This window comes from Pteropus medius, unplaced genomic scaffold, assembly GCF_902729225.1.
Source record: "Pteropus medius unplaced genomic scaffold, Ma_sr-lr_union100, whole genome shotgun sequence".
Classification (NCBI taxonomy): Eukaryota; Metazoa; Chordata; class Mammalia; order Chiroptera; family Pteropodidae; genus Pteropus; species Pteropus medius.
Window position 1 is genome coordinate 1,125,547 of NW_024355203.1, and position 21,343 is coordinate 1,146,889.

General features: G+C 35.0%; 1 protein-coding gene across 1 annotated transcript in view; it reads left to right on the forward strand.

Annotated features, from left to right (window-relative positions):
* The window catches only part of IL1RAPL1 (interleukin 1 receptor accessory protein like 1), a 1,227,390-nt gene that overhangs the window by 163,630 nt on the left and 1,042,417 nt on the right, over window positions 1-21,343 (forward strand). Inside the window, exon 2 of the mRNA XM_039857239.1 lies at window positions 18,914-19,019. Coding sequence (XP_039713173.1) covers window positions 18,938-19,019 — 82 coding nt within the window. The 5' untranslated portion in view covers window positions 18,914-18,937. The remainder of the gene's footprint in view (window positions 1-18,913; window positions 19,020-21,343) is intronic.

Below are 21,343 nucleotides of genomic sequence, written 5' to 3' on the forward strand. Positions count from 1 at the left end.
CCTGGAAGCATTTTTCTTAAGTGCAAACATTGGATATATTACCTAGGGAGTTAAAACACAGGCAGCTAAAGGGAGCTGGATCTTTTCAATCTGTCAAATTATGTGTGTCTGCTTCTTAATCACGATCATGAAACCATTCTATGGGACTGCTTGAACAAGTTAGCTTTCAATTAGCATGACATTATATTGGCAGATCTAAACTATTAGAGAAAAATATGGCTCTGGCGTGGACATCATATACATGAACAATTATTGGTGCAGTTTCATGGTCCAACACTATTAAAACCTGCTAAGCTCTTAAAACTGTCGTCTCTCTATTTTTCTATTATACCTACTTGGAAACAACTCCAAACTGAGTTAAATCTAACTACCCACCTGCTTCCTGCCTTTGTCCAAGTTGTTGAGCATTGCCAAGGTAAATCATACCACCTTGCTGACTTTATCTTTATGATCACGTATCCCCAGTGGATATACAACAGTGCTATATAATCCTTCTTCTCTACGACATTGACCTTACCATGCGCTGAGATATTTTGTCCATTCTCCTTTATCTTTAAACTTCCTAGTTCTCTTTCCACACCTTTCACATTAGCTGCGAAACACTCAGCTTACCTTTCCTCCTACTTAATTTATTTTCTTTTTCTTTAAATGATGCATTAGAGTAAAACAAGCTCACATTTTTGTCCCTAAATTTACCAGCCTACTTTCCCCTCCACTTAGAGTAGATGAAATCTGTCTGCTACTATCTAAGGCCAACCCCAACATTTATGTTTTCAAAACTCTTTCAAAGACTGCTCCTTCATTCGTCAGCTCTGCTACATCACCAATTTATTTCTTGATATAGATCGTTCCCATGAGCCTGCAAATATAGCTTCTATTCACACATCTTAAGGAAAACATTCCCTTGAGCTATGGCTCTACTGGCTTCACAGAAAAACTCAAAGAGCTTTCAGTATTTAGTATCTTTGCCATCTTACCTTCCATTCTCAGCCCAATCCAATGAAGTTTCATTTCTCACAAAATGGCTCTGTTAAGGTTACTAATGAATGTTGTGTTACCAAATCCAACTGTTGATTTTCAGTTCTCATTTTACCTGACCCCTTCACATAATTTGACCCAGTTGGCCATAACTTCATCTCAAAACAGTTTCTCCTGGTTTTTCTCTTATGTCACTAATTTCTAGTTTACTTTGCTGATTCCTATTTTACTGTTTGGCCTCATTAAGTTGTAGTTCAAGGCCTCACTTGTGAACTCTCTTCTCTATTTCCCCTCCATAGGTGACCACATCTGCTTTCTTTAAAATCAACATGTTGATAACTCTTAAATATATATCTGAAGCTGATTTCTCCCACATCTGTCCCATCTGTATTAGTTATCTATTGCTACATAAAACAATTACCCAGAACTTAATGTCTTAAAATGTAACATTATCTCATGTTTTCTAGGGGTTGGATTCTGGGCATGGCTTAGCTGGGTCTTTTGGCTCTGGGTCTCTCACAAGGCTGTAATTAAGGTGTTGGCTGGGGCAGTGGTAATCTCAAGGTGTAATTGAGGCTTCCAGGCTCACTCAGTGATTGTTGGCAGGATTCAGTTCCAACAGTTGTTAGACCAAGTTTTCCTGTAGCTGTTGGCCAGAGGTCACCCTCAATGTCTTGACACATGGCCTTTTCCATAGAGTAGCTCATAGTATTGCAGCTGGCTTAGCAAATCAGAAATCATTTTTTGTAACTTAATCTCAGACGTGACATCCTATCATTTTGGCCTTATTAGCAAGTTGCTAGCTTCATCCCACATTCAAAGGGAGGAGGTTATACAAAGTAATGAATAACAAGAGGCAGGGATCATTAGAAGTCTACCATCCTAATTTATCACATTAACAGGGATATTTTATGTGCATCTCAAACTTAAAGTATCCCAAAAGGATAGTGTCCTCCTAACAAGTTCTTAAACTTGCTATTCTAGCCTTTCCCATCTCAGTTAATGGTAACACAATGCACCTCTATTCTCTGAGCAAACCTGGGAGTGACCTTTGATTTCATATTTACTCACTGACCACATCCAATATATTAGTAGCTCCTATTGCTATTATGTCCAAATTTTATACAAATCTGATGATTTCTCACCATTACCTTTATTAAAACTCTAGTCTAAGCTAGTATCAGTTTTTGTCTGAACTACTGCATTAGCCTCCAACCTAATCAGTATCTTTTTTTAAAAAAAAAATTGTTCTATTATAGTCTTTTCTTCACGTGGTAGTCAAGGAGAATTTTTAAATAATGTATATTATCTTATTAGTACCTGTATTAGTTTCCTCAGACTGCAGCAACAAATTGCTACAAACTGGGTGGATTAAAACAACTGAAATTTATTCTCACAGTTCTGGAAGACAGAAGTCCAAAATTAGGGTGTTAGCCGGGCCACGCGGTCTCTGAAATCTTTAGGGGATGATCCTTCCTTGCCTCTTTCTAGCTTCTTGTGGTTATCAGCAATTTTTGGCATTCCTTGGCTTGTAGACACATCACTCCAGTCTCTGCCTCCATTGTCACATGGCCTTCCTACCTGCGAGTGTCTGTCTCTCATTTTAAAGACCCCAGTAATTAGATTTGGCAGTCTATGCTAATCCAGTATGACCTCAATTTGGTAATATCTGCAAAGACCCTATTCCCAAATATATATAGGTATCTACAGTTAGGATTTCAACATATGTTTTGGGTTAACACAGTTCAACACACAACAGTCCCTTCTTTAAATTCTGAATGACTTTTCCCAACAAATAAAATAAGGTACAAGTCGCTACTTGAATTGGCACAGCCTGTTCTTCAGACCTTACCTAAGTCCACTCTCCCTTTTTTACAGTCTGCTCCAAACATATTGACCTTTGTGTCATACAAGTATGCCAAGCTTATTCTGGTCTCATGACCTTTGCACATGCTCTTCCTCTTCCTGGGATGTTCTCCCTCCCACCCTCAAATATCCACATGTGACTGCCTCTTTCTCATGATTTAAGTCCTAAATTATAATAGGCAAGACCTTGGAGAAATTAAAGCAGTAACTTCTATAACTCTCTATCCTACAGTTCTATTTAATTTTCCTCACAAAATTTATCATTAAATGAAATATATTCCTTACTTGACTGATCGCTTCTGTTTTGCCTGGAAAGAATGTAAACTTGATGAAGGAAAGGTCTTGAACTCTCTCGTTTCCTGTTATCTAAGATAGTACATGGCATATGTTGGTTAATGAGTTTATATACCCATTAAAACCTCAGAGAGGAAGAGTATATGCAGAATTGCTAAATAGGTTCTGGGGTGTAATTGATACTAAATGCTGATTTACCTCTGATCTTCTGAGTGTGTGGAGGTAACAATTTATGTGTAGTATTTTTATATGTGGTAGGAAGAATAGTCAATCTAAGAATTCAATTCATAGAAATTGAATTCCGATTGTTAAAGAATTCCAAGCAAGGAAAACTGTATGCTGGGAAGTTAAGAAGCAACCAACTCAGACAGGCATAAAAGCAATTTATATTCTCTTTGAGGAGATAGTGCAACTCCTGTGATAAAGAAGCAGGAGCCTCAGATAGTGAAAACCTTTGAGTTGAGTGACTATAGCAAATACCTAGTTGAAAACCACATAAATGTCACATGGAAAGAATTTCAGTTCATGCACAGACTCTGTAAGCACACACTGTCCAAAGAAATAGCACTGTCTGAAGGTAGATCATTGGATATGGATCATTTGTGTTTTTGTTTATTGGTATATTTGGATCGGAGTTCTAAGAACTAACTCTTTTACTTATTACTGACTATTTAAAATATTGTCAAAAGAAGACAAGGAAACTAATTTTCTATCTGTGCAACTTTGAGAAAGATAATTTATATAGACAGCAGTAGCATCTATCTGATTGAAAATTTGTAAGGATTAACAAAATGGTCTGTGTAAAGTACTTAGATACATGACTGGCATGAAGGAAGTGCTCAACATAGGTTAATGTTATTGATAAACATTGAAAATATATGCAAAATCAGATACGAAAGTATAAATAATTACTACAATTATCCACAAATGCTAGTGATAAAGTAACTATTCCTTATAAGTTTCTGGCTTCTTCAGTATTGTACTAGCTTCCTGTTACTGCTGAAACAATTTATCACAAACTTTGTGGTTCAAAGCAACACAGATTTATTCTCTTTCAGTTGTGGAGGTTGGAAGTATAGACTGAGTCTTACAAGGCTATAAATAGCAGGGCTGGTTTTTTTGGGGGGTGCTTCAGGGTAGAATCCATTCCTTGGCTCTTGCAGCTGCTAGTGGTTGCTGACATTCCTTGGTTCATGGCTTCGGCACTCAAATCTTTGCTTCCATTATCACATGGCCTTCTCCCTAAATTTAATACTTTCGTCATCCTCTTAAAAAAAACTCTTGTGATTATATTTGACCTACCTTGGAATCCAGGATAATCTCCCCATGTCAGGATCTTTAAATGAATCACATCTGCAAAGTCCCTTTTCCCATGAAAGGTAACATATTTAATGATCCTGGGGATTAGGGTGTATCTTTGGGGGCCATTATTCTGTCTAGCACAAATGCATTCACTGTATTTTAATTTTAACAGTTATTTTAAACGAACACAAAGCTTTCCGTTGCATTTTGTTTCCTTTGTAAGAAGATTCTATTGACCTATTGACGCATAGGACAAATGCTTATATTTCTTTTTCTGTCAGCTTTGGTTGTCATGTTTTTAATGAGTACCCAGGGGTGGGTACTAAGCATTTTATAAAACATAACAAATTTTGCTGTGTTTCATAGCCTCAGAACTGATTTTTCTGTCTGATAGAGCTGATTATTCTGACTAGTGATTAAATTGTGATATGGAGGTACCAGTCATGCCACAGATCATTTGGCAATATCTGGAGACATTTCTGATTATGACAACTTGGAGAAGGTTCTACTGGCATCTAGTGGGTACAGACCATAGATGCCACTAAACATCCTACAACACACAGGACGGCCCTCCACAATGGAGAATTACCTGGCCCAGAGTGTTAATAACAGCAGTGTTGAGAAACCCTGTTATAGGGAACTTGAAAAAGTACTATTGCTTAGACCTTTGCTTTTCGAAGTGTGGTCGATGGACCAGTGGTTTGAGCATCACCTGGGTCATTAGTCTCTTCGATAGCACCCCAGCCAAGGTGTGACCAAGGCTGAGGAGCACTGCCTTCCTTAGCTTTTCTCTCACTATCTTATTCTCCTCAGACCTTGTTATAACTGTGGCTATATTGAGTTTAAATGGAAAAAAAAATAAAACTTTTAAAAACTTTTTGCCACATATGACAGACATCAAATTTTGGAATTCTAATTAACATAAAGCCAATTTTTCTTGAGAGATGCAGTTTCTTCAACCTGTAGAATTTTAAACACACAGAAATGTGATAAGAGGCAGGTTTATCCAATTCTTTGTTAAATGTATTGGGCAGGAAGAACTCACAAAGGAGGGCAAATCCACTCAGCTAGGATCATGTTTGCAGCTCACAAGATCAATGATGGAATAGATTTGTTTTTCCTCCCTGGCTTTGTCACTTGCCTCATCCAATCTGCTGGCTTTGGAACCCCAAAATTTCTTTAGTGTGAGCTTTTGCAGCCGAATTACAGTGGAGGACATGATGAATACGAAAGGCTTAAGACAAGTGAATTAGAAAGGTGGTAGATGGAAACTGTATCATGTTTTTATTTATGCTCTCTATTCTGGTACACAGTGCGCTTTCCATTTGAGCTAGTCAGGTTCAACCATTTACTGGATTTTTCTTGTCACCAAATAAGTATGAGTTATATCGAATTTTATAGAATTTTCTGGTAGCACATGGAATATTCTCATTTCCCCAATAATTTCCAGTAATTTAAATTTGGAATTACTACATATAGTTTACTCAATTAAGGCTATAGTTATCCACACAGCCCTGTAAATGTTCTGTGGCTTACAACAATCAAGGGTAATATGCACCCAATTGTACACCAATGTTTATTGCTAATCAGGCATTATTGTATTTGATTTTTGCAGTAATCCTCTGAGGGGAAGACATTCCCCTGCCCAATTTACAGGTGAGAGGACAGAGGTCTAGAGATATTAAGTATTATTAATTTGTCCAAGTTTGCACAGCTGGTAAAAAGTTGAGCTGGGCTTCAAACACAGGCAGATTTAGTCTTGATTATATGCACTTAACCACCTTCACTGTATATTTCTTCGGGTCTGTCTGTGTAAACAAACATCAGCTAGTGCCAGGGATTTTCTAAGCTATACCTGATAACACTAAGCAACTCTAGACTTTGCAAAGGATGATTGCATAAATTTCAAATGACCTCAATATTGAAGACATTTTCTGGGAAGCTGCGTCCCAGCCACCTTCCTGTCAGATGGGTAGATAGTTCTTCTGCCTTTCCAAAGCTGAGAAAAAAGCCTAATGTCTCAAAATATGTTTAGTTCCTGTTGATGATAATGTTATGGAAATAGACTTTTTCTGTACATCTCTGCAATTCCACTGATCTCTTATATAACTGCCCTGACAGTGTCTTTATCATGTGGCTTCTGATTAAAACACCATGATACTAAACACTCACTAGAATAGGAAATCTTACCAAAAGTAGTTTATTGTAATTTCTTCTTGAAACTTTAAAAAATACTCTCCTTATCTCAAGCATTCATTGACTAACTTTATTATCATAAATGAATGCAGTTATAAAGTAATTTTCAAAAAAATTATGACTGAAAGATGTAAAATGAACACGTGTTAAAGATTTACTTAATTTACTAATAATGAAGGAACTAGAAGAGATGTTACAATTGGTCCAGAAGAAATGTGAAAGAACCACAAATTTGTATGCAGTAGAGGAATTTTGGAATAGATCTACCACAACCAGTCTATACATAGGGCGATAATCAGTGTATCCCACCAGACACAAATAATTTGCATTTTTTTGGACACAAATTATTTGTATCACTTTTAGCTTTCTAGAAGTTTATCTTCTCGGAGTTTTAAAATAGTGTATCTAAAGACAGAGGTGTACATATAGGATTGGATAAACACCAAAGGCTCCAACTTTTCATCAAAAGGATATCCAATAATCTCTCTTATGCATTCTAGAGTTTCAAGTATTTCCTTAAAGTACTAACGTATGGATGTATTTGTGAAAATAACTCTTCTATGGTATACATTTCATTCTTTCAATTATACAGTAAATACTTAAGGCTTATTATCTGCTTGGAACAATTTAATGGGTATTGTAAACAGAGCAGAAAGAGTGTGTGTGCGTGTGTGTGTGTGCGCCCAGAATCTATTTTAATTAGATTCTGATTGCTATCCTAGCATTTTTATTAATGAGCCATTAAAGTGGATCTTATGACCGAGAATATTGCAAATTGTTGTAGTGGCAAATAGCACAATGTGGTTTATCTGGATGACTCTTGGATTGAGAATTGTGATTTTGACTTGTAGAATTAAGATAATAGTAAGTCAGATTCTTGAAAAATTTGAGATAATTTGATTCTGTAAAAACTGTTATTTTTTAAAATTTTTCCAGCTTTATTGAGGTATAGTTGACAAATAAAAATTATATATATTTAAGGTGTGCAATTGATGATTTTATATACATATACATTGTGAAATGATTATCATAGTCAAGCGAACTAACATATCCATCTGTCACCTACCAGAGCTGTCATTATTTTTTGTGTGGTGATAATATTTGATTTATTCTTTCAGCAAATTTTCAGTATAAAATGCATTTTTATTAATTATAGTCACTATGTAGTTCATTAAATCTCTAGAATTTATTCTTCTTGTATAACTGAAATGTTGTATTCTGATCAATATCTCCTCATTTCCCTAACTTCCAGGCCTCTGGTAACAACCATTTTACTCGGCCTCTATGAGTTTGACTTTCTCAGATTCTACACATGAGTGAAGTCACGTAGTGTTTGTCTTTCTCTGCCTGGCTTATTTCACTTAGCATAATACCCTCAAGGTCCATTTATGTTGTCACAAATTAAAAGATTTCCTTTGTTTTTTTTAAGGCTGAATGTATTTCATTGTGTGTGTGTGTATGTGTGTGTGTGTGTGTGTCTGATGTCTTGGCGTTTTGTGTGTGTGCGCATCTCACATTTTCTTTATCCATTCATGGGTTGATGGATGCTTTAAACCTTAAAACTTTTTGTAAGGAAATTTGTAAATGATAGAAAAACATGTATTTTTATAAAAGCAGTTCATGTTCATTTTTTTAACTTGGACAAACATAGTGATACGGAGAAAAATCAAAATCAGTATAATTATTTAAGATTACAAAGACCATATTATATGCTGTGATGTAATTTTTTTCTGTTATCTATATTCATATTATTCATAATAAGAAATATGCTCTCTATATTGGGTTGTATTCTGCTTTTATCTCTTAACATTTTGTGGCTATTTTTTCAAGTGATTAACTTCAAAAATATTTCTGAAGGCTAAATAATATTTTATCTTATAGGTATTCTCTATAATTTATTTTAATGATATACTTTAATAATGCTTTATTAAATATCTCTTTACATAAGTCTCTGGATTTATGATTATTTAAGGTAATATATTACCTGTTACTGCATAACAAAATACTACAAATTTAGCAGCTTAAAACTACACAAATATATTATCACACAGCTTTCATGGGTCAAGAGTCTGGGCATAGATCAGTTGGGTTCCTTCTTAGTGTCTCACAAGACTGAAATCAAGGTATCAGCCAGCCTGAACTCTCATCTGAGACTTTGAGTCCTCTTCCAAGTTCATGTGGTCGTTGGCAGAATTCAGTTCCTTGTGGTCATAGGACTGAGGCCCTCAGCTCCTATAGGCCGAATACCATTCCATGACTTGTGGCTCTCTCCACAATATGGCAGTTTTTCCCTTCAAGGCCAGTAGAAGAGCATCTTTGTTGCTTCATGTTTCTCTGACATCTTATTTCTATGACCTCTAGACCGTCTTTTAAAAGGTCACCTGATTAGGCTGGGCCCATCCAGTGTAATCTTTTTGATTAATTTTAGATCAACTGGTTAGTTGATTTATTCACAACTATAAAACATCTTCAGTTTTGCCATAATCATGGGAGTGATACCCCGTCATATTTATAGGCCTCACCCATTCTCAAAGTGAGGGGATTCTACAGGGTTGAACACCAGGGGTTGGGAATCATGGAGGCCATATCAGAATTTTTACTACCACAGACAGATTTCATTTGTCTATTCAATGTTATATTCTCTTATCGTTTATTTTATATATTCTCATATCTGGTTCAGAGTGTATATACCTTTCATTGTTAAGTCTATCAAAATTTTGTGGCTGTATTGTATACTTCAACTAAAATTAAAATGCATTTTGGTATCTTCCAGGGCAAGTCCTACTAAATTCTTCTTTTTTCCTAAATTTCTGTCTTGTTTATTCTTCCATTCCAATTTTAGAGTTAATTTTTCAAGAAACAAAACAAAAATTCCATCTGAATTTTGACTAGAAGTGAATAATATCAATTTGGAAAAATTTGACAGTTTTTGTTAGTAATTGACAAAGTGCTCAATATTTTCATCTTGGGGTACATTCTTTTTCTCCATTTATAGTGATAATAATTTATAATATTCTAAAAATTTATAACTATAACCTATGAATAATAAATATTTTGTATTTCTCTTTTCTAATATTTATATTTATAGCTGTTATTCTTACTTCCTAGGCCATTTCGCTGCCTAAGATTTCTAGATTAATGCTAAATATAGTGGTAACATTAACTACTCTTGCCAGTATTTTTCTAGTTTTATAAAGTTTATTAAATTATTTCTATTCTGATAACTTATTTTGTCAATTTTTCAATGTTTTCTATGTTTTTACAACCATAATCATGGTTTTATGTTCCTTGTAACACACTGTATTATTTGAAAGTTTGAAAGTACTCATCTGTGTTATTTTCTGTAGTCAGAAATATTTAGAGTTTATACTTAATGGTATTTAGAACTTTAAAATGTTTTTGATTCATATTTTTCTTTTGTTTAGTAAATTTTGGTAATTAATAGTCTCAAAACACCATCTGTTCTATAGAATTTTCATATTTAGTAAAATTGAAAGTAATCTAAATGTTTATTGTCATTGTATATTTTGTATCACCTCTTTTTCACTTTTGATTTTATTTTATTGGTCTTCTTAGTAGATTAAATAGACGTTAAGTCAACTCTTGTTATGACACTCAGTTTCTTAAACACCATTGGCTTTCCATCTTCTGAAGAGTAGGGTCCAGACTTCATGAGAATCGAGTCAGCCCTTTCCTTACAGGGTCCTTCTACAAGTTTTTAGCTTCAACTAATGCCACCCAGTAGGTGTGTCAATTATCTCATTAACTGCAGCTACTACTCCACTCTTTTGGTTTGCAGGACATTCTAGCATTTTATGCCAGGTTGTTCTAGTACAAACTACTCTGGTGTGTAATTCTCAGAACAATATTTAAATAAGGAAAACTCGCATTTTGGATAGGATTATTTGACTATTGAGTATTATATTCTTCATTTTTTTTTTTATAGAAGAATTTGTCAAGGACCATATGGCTAAAATATTTTATCGTCACCTTAGCCTTTTAGTGAGATTATGAATTAACTTTTGGAGATCAGTATAAAAGCTGGGTTATAAGATCTGGAACCTTAATATTCCCTTGCCAGCCAGGCTCTACAATTAATGAATAATCTTCTGGTTAGGATTGTGTTAACAAAAAAAACAACTAGAACTGTGTCTGGGCCAATTTGTAAAAACTGACCCTAGTGACTTAAAACTTATTTTTGATCATCTAAATGTATACTCCCTCCTACTCACCAACCTGTATTGAATAGATCGTCAAGTATATAATTTTATTTTTACTAGTGGATTTTCAAATATACTATGTACTCTTTTGTCCTTCTCTACTTGTAACCTGCTGCCCTTCACTGTTTAAACACTTTCCACCATGGTCCAAAGACAGCCCAAATGTTACCCTCCTCTGAGAAAGTTTTCATGACTTTTCCAGACTGCACTGAGGACTTTCCATAGACTTGATAATTCTTATAACAGTGCTCTCTTTACTATAATTGTTGATTTCCATGTGATCCTTGCCACAGTAACCATTTCTTAATTTTATATCTCCAGTACTTAGGAGAACATCTGAAACATGGTAGGAACTAAAAAAATAAAATAAAATAAATGTATATAAATCTTCATAATTTGTGAACAGTTGATTTTTCTCAAGTTAATTGTCACAGGTTCATGATATAAGGAACAAGTTAAACTTGTTCCTTATATTTTAAATATTGTGCTTTTTTGGTAACTTTTCTCTTCTCCAGCTTTATTAAAATATAATAGAAAACTAGTTGCTCATATTTAAATTGTACAATTCAATGAGTTTTTTTGATTATAGTTGGCATACAATAATGTATTCATTTCAGTTGTATAACATAGTGATTAGAGATCGATATAACTCACAAAGCAATCACCCCACTAAATCTAGTGCCCTCATCCTTTCATATTTATTACAACATTGTTGACTGTTTTCTTATGCTACACTTTTTATTTCTATGACTTTTTTTGTAATTATCCTTTAGTGCTTCTTAATCTCTCTGCTCTTTTCACCATCCCCCTCAACTCCTCTCCCATCAGGTAGCCCTCAAAATATTCTTCATATCTGAGTTTGTTTCCATTTTTGTTGTTGTTTGTTTATTTTGTTCTTTAGATTCCACATGTATGTAAAATCATGTGGTATTTATCTTTATCTGACTTACTTCATTCAGCACAATACCCTCTAGATCCAGCAAGAAAATATCTTTTTCCATTTCCTTCCTTTTAGTCTGTGTGTATCTTTTAATCTGAAGTCAGTCTCTTGTAGGCAGCATATGTAGTGGTCTTGTTTCCTTATCCATTCTTTTGGTTGGAGAACTTAATTCTTTTCCGTCTGAGTTACTTGTTGATAGGAATGTAGTTATTACCATTATTTATTCCTTTTTTTGGTACGTTTTTTTCTTCTTAAAGAAGTCCCTCCAACATTTCCTGTCATACTGGCTTGATGGTCATGAATTCCTTTAGCTTATTTTTGTTTGGGCAAATCTTTATTTGTCGACTAAATGATAGCTTTGCTGGATAAAGTATTCTCAGTTGTATATCCTGAGTTTTCATCACATCGAATATTTTGTTCCAAGCCCTTCTGTCCTGCAAAGTTTCTTTTGAGAAATCAGCTGCTAGTCTTATGTGTGCTCCCTTGTAGGTAACTAATTGCTTTTCTCTTGCTGCTTTTAATATTCTCTTTGTATTTATACTTTGGCATTTTAATTATAATGTGTTTTGGTATGGGCCTCTTTGAGTTCATCTTTTTTGGGGACTCTCTGAGTTTCCTGAGATTGTATGTCTATTTATTTCCTTCACTGGGTTAGGGAAGTTTTCCATCATTATTTCTTCAAATAGCTCTTCAACTTCTTGTTTTCCTTCAGGTACCCCTATGACCTGGATTTTTTTTACATTTAATTTTGTCCCATAGGCTCCTTAGATTATTACAATATTCTTGGCTTCTTTTTCTTGCCATTCTGATTGAGTGTCCTTCACTTCTCCATCCTCTATGTTGGTGGTTCGATCCTCTTCTTTATCCACTCTGTTGATTCCCTCTAATATACTCTTCATCTCAGATAATGGGTTCTTCATTTCTGACTGGTTCCCTTTTGTAATTTCCATTTCCATTTTTATGTGTTTTATCTCTTTGTTAAAGTTCTCACTTAATTAATCTGCACTTCTCCTAAGTTCATTGAGCATCTTTATAACCAGTGTTTTGAACTCTGCATCTTTTAGATTGCTTGACCCCATTATTCCTGGATCTCTGTTCTTTTCTTTCCTATGGGTTCTGCTTCTTTGTCTTCCCATTTTGGCTGCCTTTCTGTGTCTGTTTCTATGTACTAAGCAAAACTAAGTTTTCTGGTTTTACTAGCGTGACTTTGTGTAGTAGATGTCTAGTGATACAGTCCTGAAAGGGATTCAGCTGCAGGTCAAGTTTAATCCCAGCCTTTGTCCCTCTGGGGCCACCTGTTAAGATTCAGCAAGCAATTCACAGATGCTGTTCTTATAGTTTCCTCAAGAGGCCACACCAGAAACCGAGGCCAGCTGCCACCAGTATGAGTCTTGGTGCTGTTCAGCAAGGAGCACCTGACTTGCAGAGGACACACCTGGATGTTGCTTGGGTGGGACTGTGAGTTGGAGGAGGCGGAGTTTCAGGAAATCCTTTGGGTGGAGCTACCTCTGTTATCCAGTTTGTTGAAGTTTCAGCTATGGCAATGCTGAGTCCACACACTGGGAGTAGGGGAGGGCTCAAGAGAGGAACAATGGATACCACCAGCACTTCTGCCCAGGAGAGAGTCTTGCCTCCAGCCCTTGCTCCAGCAACTCAGTGTCCTCCTGTAAGTCCCTGGTGCCCCCTGACCAGCCTACCCGGAGGTGGTACTTATAGTGAGTAAGTCTGTCACCATGAAGTCCAATTGCAGACATGGGCCCTGTAAAAGGTGTCTGCAGCTGTTGCTGCCACAGTCTCTGTCCCACTGAGCCACTGGGGATCCAGCAGCCTTGCATCTTCGCTCTCTCCTACCTCCAACCATGGCAGGGTGATTTCTTATTTTTCTCCCTAGTTGTAGGGCTTCTGTTCATCTAGACCCCAGCCAACTCTGCTTGCTGTTTGTGCCTTGTTTCTGTCACAACTTTGATGTGGTCGCAAGAGGAAATGAACAAAGCCTCTATCATCTACACCAATTTGTCTGGTCTTTTTCTGGTAACGTTTTATTTGCAGAGTCTTTCAGAGCCTCTGTTATCGTCTCCTTAGGGAATCTATTTCACAACTTTAACATGCATTGCTTTATGTAAATGGTGTACTTGGTAAAATACTTTGTTTCATGCACAAATGGATAGTTTAATTATACTTTGATTAGAGTGAAGAAAATGACTGGTACAATCTTGTGTTTGGCAATGTAAAAGCTTTAAGGATTAAATAAAATATAATGGATCATTTTTTTTAGAATAAGTAATTATTACATACTAGCCAGGAATGGAAAGAAGATATAGGAAAAGAGCTAGCATTTAAAAATGTCTACAGTTAAATGTCATTGTTAAATACTCTGGTAGCTACCATAAAGGCAATTATTTAAAGGCTGTAAAACTTTGAAATATATTTACTGCCTCAGTGTGTTGGGAAAAGTAGATCAGAAATGAAATAAACTGAAATGAAATACATCTGGCAAGTACTTATGTCCATGCTTTGTAGCTAATAAAACCAGGACGTGTAGAGATGAAATAGCTTCTGTAACCTAACATAAGGTAAGACTCTTAATCTAGTTCATTCTTATTCTAAAACCAATTCTCTACTGTGTAAGTAGAGTAAAACAAATGATTACAGAGTCCCTCTATTTTACTTCCAAACTTACCTACCATTCAGAAACAAGCCAATGAAGCTAATTTTCCTCCTTCAATTTTCTGATTATGCCCCCATTTGTCCCACTAAAAACTGGCCAATATCACCAGAAGCATCTTAATTCTAAAGCAGTTGTTTCTTTATGCTTACAATACATAAACTCTGTTGATTGTGTCCTTAAATATCCTTGCTTGCTTCATTGGCCCAACTCTTTCCTGATTCACATTCCCTTTAAAGCCTAATGTTTTCCCTTTTTCTCTGTTTTGATTCCTTTTGCCTGTCTCATATATACTGGTAGGCTCCTGAGTTGGATGCGTAAGCCTTCTTTATTATTTGTACTTTCTTCCTTGTTTATCCTAACCCATGTCTTTAACTTCAGTTACAATTACAATGTTGTTATCTTCCATGTCTCCACTGAGCTTCTGGCTAATAATTTCAATTAACTACAAGACAATTTTAACAGGGAATTCCACAGACAATTTAAAATCTACATGCTTCAAATGTAATTTTGTATATTTCTCCACCCTCATTGCCCCAAATATCTTTTCTATTTCTACATATTAGTGAATAGTATCATAATAGACCTAGTCGCTCAAACTATATGCATCAGATCCACTTTTGAAGCTTCCTTTTAATGCCACTTTAAAAAAATATGTCACTAAATTCTATTCCTGAGTCCATCCTGCTCTCCCAATATTCACCACTACAGCATTAAGGTGGACCCTCTTTTTCATCTTCCTGTACCACTGCCTGATAACTAGTTTCTTTCACTTTCAAACTTTGCTTTCTAAAACAGTTCAGATTATTCACCAATAAGCATCCATTGATTCTTCATTGTATGTATTGCAAAGAATCTTAGGAGTGTGTGAAAGGGGCAAATCAGAATATTAGGTGAGCCATCATGGGTATTCTGAGGAAATGTATTCAATATACATATTGTTTCTATGATTTAAAAAATGGTAAAGAAAGTGAAGGTGCCTGAAGTATCATTGGATGAAGTTAAAATATGAGTGAAAAACATCATGTGGGGCATGAAGGGAAAGTCCTAACTTCGTACTTAGCATATTTTGTTATTAACAATCCTACATAGACATCTTCAACTTCTGTCACTACAGCCCCCAACCTGTGGTCTATTTACACTATTCTTGAAACTTATCATTTCACATTTTTGCTGTAACAATTTCCTATTGTTGCTTAGTGGCTTAAAACAACACAAAATTTTAATCTTATAGTTCTGGTGGTCAGAAGTCCAAAATGCATTGGACTCACTTGGCTAAAATCAAGGCGTTGACATTCCTGCATTTCTTCTGGAGGATCTAGGGGACAATCTCTTTCCTTTTCGTTTCCAGCTTCTAGAGGCTACGTACATTCCTTGGCACATGCCTCATTCCTCCACATTCAAAGTACATCACTCCAATCTCTGACCTTGGCTTTCATCCTTACATTTTCTCTCTCTGAATCTGATTCTGGTACTGCTCTTTTATAAGGATTGTATTGGGCTTGCCCAAATCATAATCTACCATTTCAGAATCCTTAAACCACATCTGTAAAGTCCCTTTGCCATACAAGGTAACATATTTATAGGATCCAGAAATTCAAACATGGGTACATTTGGGAGTGGACATTATTCTGCCTACCAGACTGACAATCTCACTTATCCTTTGCCCTAGAAATGGAATTCTCTTTCTCTTAGAAAGTCTCTCTTTTATGACCTAGCTGAGATGTTTCTTCTTCTGAAAGCCCTTTCTTATGACTTCACCAGACTCAACCTGGAACACAATTAATAGATTCCTCCCTCTACTCCCTCAGCACATTATACTTACCATATGGCATTAGGGCCAGTCTAATTAAATAGATAAGCATTTGTCTCCTTTATTGGGTTGTGAGCCTTCTTTATTAGGTGCATTACATTGTCTTTGTGTCCCTACTGCACCATAGCACAGCATCTTGTAACTAATATATGTTTAATAAGTGTTTATCAAATGATGAGTTTGAATGCCAAAATTCAACTGTGGATAACAGCAGCCACATTCAGTCTTTCATTCATTCATTTTTCTCAGCTAACATTTGTTGAACACTGGTTATAAAAAGATGAATAAAACACATTTACCCTGGAGGGACTTCAAGTTTGGTAGAATAGAAAGACATATAATTAAAGAGATAAGCTAATACTGTAGGGTAGGATGTAAAGAAAGCTGATATGTACAAAAAGTTTCACAGGTGAGATGATGTGAGTTGAGTCAGTAATAGTGTTGTTAATAATGATAATAGCAACAACAATCAACTGCGATAAAATAATAACAGCAGCAGCTTTCAATGATTTAGTTTGTTCTTGGCGCCAGTGTATTTCTAGGCACTATGCTATATGTACCATAATAATACCTATTTTACAAATGAAGGAACTAGTCACAGAGAAGTTATTTGCCCCAAATCACACAGCTCAGAAGTGGCAAAACTGGGTTAAGAACCCAGAGAGGCTGATTGCTTATAACCACTGTGATATGCATAAGATTTAATAGTGGTTTATATGAAGCCAAGTGGTGAATCATTTCAGGTCCATCCACCCAGAAATTATGGCTTCTTGAAATTAGATCATTGATAGTATGAGCTACTATGTGACAAAAGAAACCACACGAGAACCTCAGTAAATGTTTATTTAAAGTTTGCTTTGTGATTTCTGAGTAAGAGTTTTAACTATGCAACAATTACAACAAAGCTTGGATGCCTGTGAGTATACATACTTAATCTGCCTTTCAATATAAAATACAGAGGTTCATGAAGATTATTGTAGATTGACCAAGATGTTAAATCTGTGAAATGCTGTGTAATTCTTTTTTGTTTTCCCTGATGTACAATGTGTCAAGGGATTCAATTAAGGATCTTGATGCTACCAAATCGATGCTTTCCAAAGCAATTTAATTTTAAGAAATAGAATCACAAACTAGCCTGTATGCCCTATAAAAATTAAATGAGTAAAGAAATAGTATTTTGAACAAGAGTAAAGTAATAAGATAGTTAAGCAGTAAGGTTTTGCAGTGTATAGTTGGATCCTGGAGTTTCTTGGACAGTGCTGATTAAACTCACACTGAGAGAAGAACTGATTCTCTCTGCTAACCTGAAGGCTACAGATATCAACTTGAAGATTTCCTGCAGCTCCAGTTAGTGTGGTAGCTGAGAAATGGAATTGGGGCTTTAGGAATGCATGATTCAGGCTTGCCCCTTAAGGTGGCATTTTTTCAGATGTGGCTGATGAGTTGGCTTTTCGACTAGGTTTCATTTATATCTTTATGTGAACTCAAAGTCCTTGGTTAGAAAACTGAAACAGGCTATCATCATTGAAAGGAGCTGGAATTAAAATAGCTTATTCACAATGCTTATTTAAAAAATTCACTGACTTTCTGACTAAAAGGATGGTGACACTTTACAGCAAGTGAATGGATTTTGATTTTGTTTTGTGAATTAAAATGTGTTTTAACAGACGTTTATTAATGTGAATGAATTAGTCATTGAAAAATATTCAGAGGTATCTGAGGTGCTAGGAGAGCGAGAAATATGTGACTGTCAAATCACCATTTCAGCTTTCTCATCTTTAATAAAGTCATAGTGATAGAAAGCTGAATATGATTAGTCTTCAACTGTCTTACAGAGAAACTTGTGCTGTCATGGATTGACAATATCTTTGAACTGTGTTCTGACTTGCTACTTTTTGAAATTCAGTCTTTCGGCTCTGCTATAAAAAAAAAAAAGAAGGATGATTTTCTGAGGAAGACAATGTTCATTTCAGTTAATTTTAAATGAAATATTTCCCCCTTTTAAAATCCAAACACTAGGCTACTGTTCCTTCTAGTATCCTTCTGAGAGCCTTGTAATGGGAAGAAATAATGTATCTTCCTGTAGCTTTCATAGACAGTGTACTTTCTTTCAATAGAATCAGTCTTAAATTCTCTCAAAGTATCTTTTAGAGTTTTTGAAAGAGAATCGTAAAATTATAATTAAATCTTTAGAGGTATAGAATTTATGATTTCTTCTCAGTTGGAAAGAGTGATACTGAATAAAATCATATTCTGTTGCAGCACGGAAAATTAAAAATGTCAGTGTTTGGCAATTTATATTGAAAACAAGTTGTTAGTAAAATAGTCTTTTGGAAGGAATTGTTTCCACTTATCTAAATACAATTAGATTCTCTAAATAGAGAAAAATTTTAAACCTTAAGTGACCATAAGATTTTAAAACATTTTAGGGGACCTAGAGAAATTTTGACATTACTGGTTTTGATTTAAGTTAGGAACCACGGCATATAGGAAAATAGAGTACACAGATCCTGTTCATATTCTTTCCTTTTGTGGAATTCATTGCCCCAATCTTGCATGATCAGAAGTCTAACAAAAATCTTATAATATTGATCTGTATCTTTAAAACTGTATTTTTCTCTTTTCTATCTTTGCTTTAGGGAACAGCCATTAAGAGCTGGAAGATGAAAGCTCCGATTCCATACTTGATTCTCTTATATGCTACTTTCACTCAGAGTTTGAAGGTTGTGACCAAAAGAGGCTCTGGTAAGCAGTGTTCCTTTTCTCTCTTTTTTATGGCTTAAATCGGTGGTGCTATGTTTACACACGTGCCATTTGTGGAGAGACTGAGAATTAACCAGAATTCATATTACAGAAATATTGTAGCTATATCTTTAAATGAGTGGAGCATATTCATAGGGAACTAGAAAAGCAGGAATAGGTTGAAAAAAAGATGGCTTATTTTGTTAGTTACTATGAATTGGAATGGATTCAATAGCAAAACCTTGCAGTTTGATTTAATTTTATCACATGATTTTCAGGAAATTCTTTTATAATGAGTGTCATTTTAATTTTTGCATGGAAATATTATGAAATTTTTTTCATGTTAACTTTTACTGTTACCATTCCAATGTCAGCTATGCTTAGGGCAGACTTTTTTTAGGGCTGTACTTCAGCTGATTTGGTGAATTATTTTGCAGATTTTAAAGAAAGCACCAGAGTTCTTAAAAGAAAATGGAGAAATCTCCTAATATGTTAGTAGGAAATATAGAGGTAAAATAGAATGGTAATATGAATGGAGTTGCTAAATAAAATAATGTGAAACTTATGGGAAACTTTACGTTATCAGACATCTTGATTTTAAGTTAACTGTTGATACTTACAGCTAGTGAAATATATAAGGCAATTGAATAAACATTGTTATCAATGTGGAGTTGTATCTTATCTAATAAGTCACTGATACTAGAAAGACTTTCCACACACATTTTATGTGGGGTTACAGAATTTTTGAGGCTATAGCTTTTGGATGTAATGGCAAGAGAAATGTATTGTGTTTAGTTGATGGAACTAGGATGTGTTATTTATTAGTTCTAGAGAGATAGTTGGGTAAAAGAAGAGATAATGTACAAGAAACTGCAGAATGTTATGATATCACATGAACAAATGTATCTTTGGAATTCGTAAAGGAGAGAGAATGAAAGGGCTGAGATGGGCTACAGCAACCATTCTCAGTCCCTTAAGTTAAGAAGCTTCAAACTCACATTGATTATGTAGTGAAAAAGGCCGCATGAAAGGAAAGTAGAGAGCAACTCCAAGGAAGTGTGGGGAGGAATTGAGGAGTACTTTGGGATGGTGCAGGGTTGAGCGTAAAAGGAATTTAACTGAGCCTGTTGGCTCTAGAGCTTTTTGGTTATTATATACCTATTATGTGTGCCATTGATATGATTGTAGGCAATGTGAAAATCTATGTTTATACATTATTTTATCTTTTCTTCTTGGTGAATCTTTTTGAATGAGAGAAAACCATAAAGCAGGATTATAATATTGTGGCTTTTTTGTAATTTGAATGGATTACTAGCAAATAGCAGATATCTTGATTTCTTTGCCACTTGCAAGGAATTTGGGCATACCCATGGAAGTGAGAGTAAGTGGAACGGGGTGTAAGTCATGATGAAAGCTGATAAATTCTACAACAGTGATATTTTCTAAAATAGTAACTTACATTAAAAGTACTTAAAATGAACGTTTTAGATGCTGACCACATAGAAGAGAAACACTCATCTGTATAAATATTTTAACAAAATGAAGCTATCCAAAATAGAAATATTGATTGAATCTTAGAAACTTCATTTTTCTGATTATACTTGATTACATAAAATTGTTTTTTTTTTCAGTCGTTTTTGTGTATGTCAGCTCTATGCTAATTATTTATTGAAATGCAAATGTGACTTTTTTCCATCATCAAATAGTGGTGACAGGCCCATTCTATATAAACTCTAAGGAAAAAACTTATATTAAACTGAGACTTATTTTGTATGTTCGAGAAGCATGGGAACAGAGCTAGAAATATGGGACAGTTGGAAAATTCATATCTCCTGCTCCAGAGACCTCAGAAAACTCAATGACCTGTCTCAGATTCAATTTTTATTTTAATGACATAATTATTTTAGGAGGGTGGTAATAAAATACTGCCCTAAGTTTGGCAGAAGTTCTGAGACCTAGTTCTATTTACGAATATAATTGTCATATTGCTACTTAAAACCTCTCAAACCGCATGTATTTTCTATTTCAAAATGTGAAAAATTAAGGCAGGTACTGAGATTTAGCGACGTGTTTGATTTGCTTACTTTTCTGTATAATGTGAATTAAAATAGCTTCCCTCAGTATCTATGTTAAGACCCAGCTGAATAGAAGTTTGTTTGATTTTTGAATATTGAGTGTGTAGTTTTGGAATAAATAATATTACTTTGCTCATTTCAGCTGGTGCCTGTTACCCTGCACCTCTGTTTAGAGAAGCAGATGTGTAGCTTACTGAAGAGTGTTATTACTGAATTCCATAGATCAAGTAGAAGCGGACTGCACTTGGCATT